The 7133-nt window shown below is 37.4% G+C and overlaps 1 protein-coding gene across 2 annotated transcripts in view; it reads left to right on the plus strand.

Moving 5' to 3' along the window:
* Positions 1 to 1809, plus strand: part of LOC142352156 (WD repeat-containing protein 93-like) — a 48255-nt gene extending 46446 nt beyond the window's left edge. The window contains exons 12-14 of one of the 2 annotated variants that reach the window (XM_075404555.1): positions 25 to 266; positions 681 to 1110; positions 1420 to 1809. In XM_075404555.1, the coding sequence (XP_075260670.1) occupies positions 25 to 266; positions 681 to 1110; positions 1420 to 1570 (823 nt within the window). In that variant the 3' untranslated portion in view covers positions 1571 to 1809. The remainder of the gene's footprint in view (positions 1 to 24; positions 267 to 680; positions 1111 to 1419) is intronic. The other variant, XM_075404556.1, reaches the window with a different exon arrangement.
* Positions 1810 to 7133: the final 5324 nt, after the last annotated feature.

Here is a 7133-nt window from a genome sequence, read left to right on the forward strand (position 1 = left end):
ATTTCGTCTTTTTGGGGTCTTTAGGGATTCATTTGACACAGTGACGACAGGCGTCACCTCATTTGCCCTTATGCCAGGGTTGCCCCAGTTGGTTGCTGTCGTGTTCACATCCGGATCTGTGACTGTGTTCGACATTGCCAAGTGTGAGTCAGTGTGTGAAGTGTTTCTTCCGTCTACACACCAGTTGGTGTCTCCACTCTCAACAGGAATGGATGCTATGAGAGTAGTGGCTACTCAGAGTAAAGGACAGTTCATGCTTGTACACGGTAAGTTGCTTGTAAAAATTCACAAGTCTTCCAACCACAGAAAATGACGGGGGGGGGGGGGGGGGGGGGCAGAATAGATCCAATCCGAGATATAGAAGGCAATCTGTTTCTCACAATCAAATCGGAATGGTTCAAGCCGGTAAGTGGTAAGTTGTTAAACCTTGGACCTGTGCTTTCAAAATTGCGAAATATTTGACGCTTGATTTTGTCTAAAGTTCTGGGGTGGTCTTTCGCATTATAGCCCCCCCCCCCCCAGCTTAGTGGTCAGGTAACCTATAGCCCCCCAATCATGGTAAATATACCATAATGGGGGCTATAGTTTCGTGGGGGACTACAATGTGAAAGACTTAAGTTCTGCAACGATTCAAACATTAAACTTAGTAAGTGTAGAAACAACTTTGAAAATTGTTAAAGGTTGTTGTTCAATTCCCATGAAGAGGCATTCGAACGAAGAGGGTGGCGAGGGGGAGGGGGAGGGTGGTGAAGAAACGAAGTCTAGAGGAGCCATGACCCCGAAAAGCCTTCGTGAGAATTCCATCGCGGCCGAATCTACAAAATCAAGCTCGAAATTGACAGCAAAGAGTGTCAAAAGCGACTATGGACTAGAAGAAACCCTTGACAATGAAGTTGATGGCAATGAAGAAGGCGAGGCTGAAGAAACGAATGTTCACATGGAAACGCATTATGATGTGTTTTCGTTCCCGTTGAGGTCATTCAAAACCCTGGACAAGTATTACGAGGCACTGAATGTGTCCAATACAGTTTCAATTGGGTCACAAATACGGAATACATACGTTGAGAGGATATCTCTGGAAGAGCTGTGCAGGTCTACTTTCAATAGCAGGTATAGAATGTAATGCAATCACATCTGAAATATCAATGAATGATCCGTATCCTGGAGAACCCAGACATTTAATTTATCGCTTAACAACTTTTACATAGCTTTTGTTGAGCGGCGTCGATAATTTAAACTCAATATTTGCCTCTGTTTCTATCTGTATTATACGGCACACAAGTCAATTTTTGCAGCTATTTCGGAAATCTTCCGGCCTTGTTGGTAGTTTTGTTTGTCTTGTCATCAGTTTTCTGCTGCTATTAAATATGTAAAAAAACTAAATTTAGCTTGATTGGGGAAACCTGTTTAATGTTTAAGAATTGTGGACCAATCAGAGCAGGTGGAGCGATTACGCAAGAGATGGGGTCAGTTACGTAATGATGTGAGCAAAGTTCGTAATGTGAGATTCAACAAAGGGCCAAGTGTGTCTTCAAATGTCACCAGATCAAATCCAATCAGTGCCAAATAACCTCCACATTCATTTCGTCAGCCCGTTCTTGACCTCGATCCAGATGTTATCACTTTAGACTTTGCATAAATTCGCAGAATTATTTGTCAATTTCCATTACGCAGCAAAATATCCAATTTAGCAATCAAATTTGATATTAAATTGGATATTTTGCTGCGAATTTTCTCGAATTCCAAGAAAGATGATCAGAACGTGTCAATTCGACACGAAAGAAAAACGCGTTTTCAATAATTACTCTAAAGGCCCTGGCCTTTCTAAGTGAGGATTACGAATAAAAATAGCAAATTAATACTAATCGATAAAAGGGAATTTGATAAAATTTGATTGCTAAATTGGATATTAAATAATAGAAATATGAGAAAGGAAATTTAGGCTAATTGAAGCTGTTGTCAACAAAAGCTTCGAAGTGTACGTTCTGATATGTAAAGTATTCAGTCCATCAAAAAGTGTTCAATTCCTATCTATTAACTTCCCACTAGTGGCGAACTGCCAAGTTATTTCAACTTAGGAATATTTAGTCCAAATTTCACCAGGTGAAAGATTTAACGCAAAATCATTGTTGTAGCTTTCTGTGAATCTGTAAATAGTAAAATGTGAATAGCTGTAAGTATTGTAAATATAATCAATTATGTCTGATTCAAGAAGGAGCTCTTTTAGTTAATTAAATGGTTCCACAATATTTCTCTGGTTAGTGATGATGAGTGAGAGAGTAGTTTTTGCTTTGGCAGTTGGATCATTTTGAACTTTCAGTTCACAGGTGAGAATTTCCTCATGTAAACATCTAAATTGTGAAGGATAACCGTTGGATACGAACATATTAAACAAATATCAGATTATGAATCATCTGGAACTATTTATTGAAAGCCGCCAAGCAATAGCGAGGCTAATATTCGAGTTATTGTGGTTTTTACAATTCAAAAATATATTGAATTGCGCTGAGACGCTTTTTTACGACTCTAAGAGGAGTCATGGTGACTATTAATTGCTCTCGCACGAAGTTTGAATCAATTCTTGTAAACGTAAGTGTGCCTGACCATTTTTGCGCTTTTGTTCTAGAACATTCTGTGACTTCTCAAGTGACCTTTTCACGTTTCTCTTCATTATGAGTGACCGCAATTGTCTGTTGCCAAAGTAAATTGTAGCATCGGAATTCAAAAGTGCAGTTCATGATTGCTGAATGGTGAATGTATCTATCAAGGACTCTGGAGGCCGCGGGTTCGAATCGCACCCTGGTCGGATGTTTTTGCACACATATACAAAAAATTATCTAGGCTACAGAGCCTAAATTTAACTCCCACCCGTCAGTCAAGAGCAATTTGTCCGACGTTAATCAGTTTATATTTGTTCAACCAGTGGAGTTGTAAAACGGAACGTAAAAGTTGATGCTGCACGTGACAATGAAATGTTTTATATATAACTCAATTTAACTTTTTAAGTCTTAGTTGCTTCTTGTACGCATTTTAGCAAGTAGTTGTATGTTCAGAGGACGATCAAATGCATTTAATTTTTAGCCGTTTTGTCAAAGAAATTGAGTTCCCATAGGTGTCGATAAATTTGAATTGCTCCCAAACGAAGTTTGTGCCAAATATATTGATCCTGTCATCTTTTTCGAAGCAATTTAGGCTTGACCGATTTTTCGTCGGTTCCTTTTGACATTTTGTGCTGAAAAACGGGATAAACAGGTAAGGCCAGGAGGGCTTTAAGTTACTCTCTTAGAGCCCTTCACCTCGACTAATCTCTAAGTATGCTTTTCACCGGCCAGATTTGTCTGTTTGTGTTTGTCTTAAAACTCGACTTTTTGTCCTCAGAAACCCCAGTGCAACCCCCACACACACTTCAACTGACTTAGTCCATCCTCGTCCACCTCATCTACCCCTAACGCTCAAAACCCCATCCCACCTCAATTAAGCTTATGGCTTATGATGACATCATTAAGTCGTTGCTCGCTATTAACAAGCCATCCCCTCGACAGTAGTTGAAGAAAGGTTTGCCAATTGTGGTATTCCTGTCAACAGCTTCTGATTGAACTATTTGTAGAATCTTGCAAAAACAATAAGATTTTGGTTTATTTTTTATTCTGCGTTTCTTTGCTAAATAGGGCCCTCATTTTCAGCACGCTATCATAGTGGTCCTTTTTTGTTTTTTAATCCACCCGAAGAAAACTTGTTTGGCTGTATCTTTTTGGTGAATCTACCTTATTCTAGCTTCACTCTTTTTTGATTCCGCCGAAAGTACTTCAGGACTTGTACTGCTATTTTTTAAAATTCAAAGCATTTGAATTGTATTGGAGCGCTGTCTTTTTTTAAGATCTGTTCACACATTTTCATGATTTTTGAAGTCAAATTGGAGTAGTGATTTTGGTCACGCCGAAACAGGAAATGGAGCGAAAAAGCGAGTGGTTTTGCGGCATGAAATTTTTTCGCTCTAAATTTAAAGTAGAGTGAGAGAACGGTGTTTGAACAAAAATTCGCTTTCCCGCTAGTGGTTTTTTGTTCACATGCGGCAATTTCACTTTGTTTTTTACAGTGTTTTCGATTTTTTGGATCGGATTTTTTTTCGAAATGGTTTTCCCAATCCATTCATAATCCATTCTTGGTCTAGTTTTCTGTTTAGTCAATGAAAATTCTTTAAATTGTGTGTCAGGACTTGTCCTGCTATGTTTTTTAATTCGCTTTACGTTTTGAGCACGTTTTTCGTTTCAAATGAGTCACAATTTGCACGTTTGACTTCTGATCTAGTTCACTCACTGTTTCATCTGAATGAATTTTTAATTCTTTCACGCATTCAATCACGCAGTGTGGTGAATACTGTGAAAGTCAAAATATCAAAATCAAAAGAGAGGGGATAAACCGATAAAGCCCGGTCTTTAAGTCATTAAGAATTAGATTATCACAGTTCATTAGAGTGTTTACTAGCTGACATTGGTATTAAGCGTATTAGCATTCAGTTAGGAAGTTGAATTAAGTATAATTTTAGAATCCAACTTAAACTGCACGCCAAACTAAAACATTTTTTGACACCGAAAAAAAGAACAGAAAAAGATTTAGTCAATTTATCTCGTTTTTTTTTCTGTTTCAATCCCGATGTAAATCAAGCCCATCAACGGCGGCTATTATTTGGCAATCTGCCGGCTATGTTTTAAAAACAGTTGTTTTGCAGCAAAAACCAAAAAAATAACAAAAAACAAAATGGAGAGACAGGATAAACCCATAAAGACCAATTTCGAATGTTCCGTTATTCAAATTTGATCTAATTTGTCTTAGTAAACAGGTCTAACGTTTATTGAAAAGAAAACAAATTTTTGCATCCTCTCACTAGGAAATATGAGTGGGTCCAACTACGCAATCCGATCACATTAGCTAGTACTTTAAAATTTTTTTTTTTCAACTATTTTTTCCAAGGGGGCTTTTAAGCTTATAGCTTATGATCCTCATCCCACCTCAAAACCCCATCCCACCTCAATTAAGCTTATGGCTTATGATGACATCATTAAGTCGTTGCTCGCTATTAACAAGCCATCCCCTCGACAGTAGTTGAAGAAAGGTTTGCCAATTGTGGTATTCCTGTCAACAGCTTCTGATTGAACTATTTGTAGAATCTTGCAAAAACAATAAGATTTTGGTTTATTTTTTATTCTGCGTTTCTTTGCTAAATAGGGCCCTCATTTTCAGCACGCTATCATAGTGGTCCTTTTTTGTTTTTTAATCCACCCGAAGAAAACTTGTTTGGCTGTATCTTTTTGGTGAATCTACCTTATTCTAGCTTCACTCTTTTTTGATTCCGCCGAAAGTACTTCAGGACTTGTACTGCTATTTTTTAAAATTCAAAGCATTTGAATTGTATTGGAGCGCTGTCTTTTTTTAAGATCTGTTCACACATTTTCATGATTTTTGAAGTCAAATTGGAGTAGTGATTTTGGTCACGCCGAAACAGGAAATGGAGCGAAAAAGCGAGTGGTTTTGCGGCATGAAATTTTTTCGCTCTAAATTTAAAGTAGAGTGAGAGAACGGTGTTTGAACAAAAATTCGCTTTCCCGCTAGTGGTTTTTTGTTCACATGCGGCAATTTCACTTTGTTTTTTACAGTGTTTTCGATTTTTTGGATCGGATTTTTTTTCGAAATGGTTTTCCCAATCCATTCATAATCCATTCTTGGTCTAGTTTTCTGTTTAGTCAATGAAAATTCTTTGAATTGTGTGTCAGGACTTGTCCTGCTATGTTTTTTAATTCGCTTTACGTTTTGAGCACGTTTTTCGTTTCACATAAGTCACAATTTGCACGTTTGACTTCTGATCTAGTTCACTCACTGTTTCATCTGAATGAATTTTTAATTCTTTCACGCATTCAATCACGCAGTGTGGTGAATACTGTGAAAGTCAAAATATCAAAATCAAAAGAGAGGGGATAAACCGATAAAGCCCGGTCTTTAAGTCATTAAGAATTAGATTATCAAAGTTCATTAGAGTGTTTACTAGCTGACATTGGTATTAAGCGTATTAGCATTCAGTTAGGAAGTTGAATTAAGTATAATTTTAGAATCCAACTTAAACTGCACGCCAAACTAAAACATTTTTTGACACCGAAAAAAAGAACAGAAAAAGATTTAGTCAATTTATCTCGTTTTTTTTCTGTTTCAATCCCGATGTAAATCAAGCCCATCAACGGCGGCTATTATTTGGCAATCTGCCGGCTATGTTTTAAAAACAGTTGTTTTGCAGCAAAAACCAAAAAAAATAACAAAAACCAAAATGGAGAGACAGGATAAACCCATAAAGACCAATTTCGAATGTTCCGTTATTCAAATTTGATCTAATTTGTCTTAGTAAACAGGTCTAACGTTTATTGAAAAGAAAACAAATTTTTGCATCCTCTCACTAGGAAATATGAGTTGGTCTAACTACGCAATCCGATCACATTAGCTAGTACTTTAAAAATGTTTTTTTTTCAACTATTTTTTCCAAGGGGGCTTTGAAATCATTGGCGGCTATTTTCTGAAAACTAGCCCGGTATGGTTTTTAAATCTTGTACTCGGTGTATTACTCTTTCGGAGTAAAATTTGTTGTTTAGCCTCGGAAATCACAAGTGCATTATAGCCAGCAGGTGAATGCTTCTATAGAAGACTCGATTCGAATCCAACCCTTGTGAAATTTTTTTCATTTTGCGATTTATTCATTTAATTTTCAGCTGTTTTCTACGTTTTTGTCAATTAAAGTGAGTATGGTTAGTTTTGAATGGCCCTCAAAAAATTCCTTGAAAATAAAATAGTCGTATGGTTTTTCGAAGGGAGAAGCGATTTGCACTTAACCAATTTTTGTCGGATCCTTTTGACATTTGCTGCTATAACCGGGATAAACAGGTAAACCCTGGAGGATTTTAAGTGGCCGAACAGCTCTCTTAGAGCCTTAAGACCTACTAATCTCTAAGTATTTCACCAAAACGTTTTTGAGCAGATAATTACTAGGTTCTCTTTCATTCACCCCAACTCTCCCCCATACAACCTCCTATTGGCAATTTGAAACCCCGTATCTTCCCGCCTTCCCAAACCCCTTGACCCATAACTTGCTC

The sequence above is a fragment of the Convolutriloba macropyga genome, chromosome 13, assembly GCF_964194025.1.
Source record: "Convolutriloba macropyga chromosome 13, txConMacr16.3, whole genome shotgun sequence".
NCBI lineage: Eukaryota > Metazoa > Xenacoelomorpha > Acoela > Convolutidae > Convolutriloba > Convolutriloba macropyga.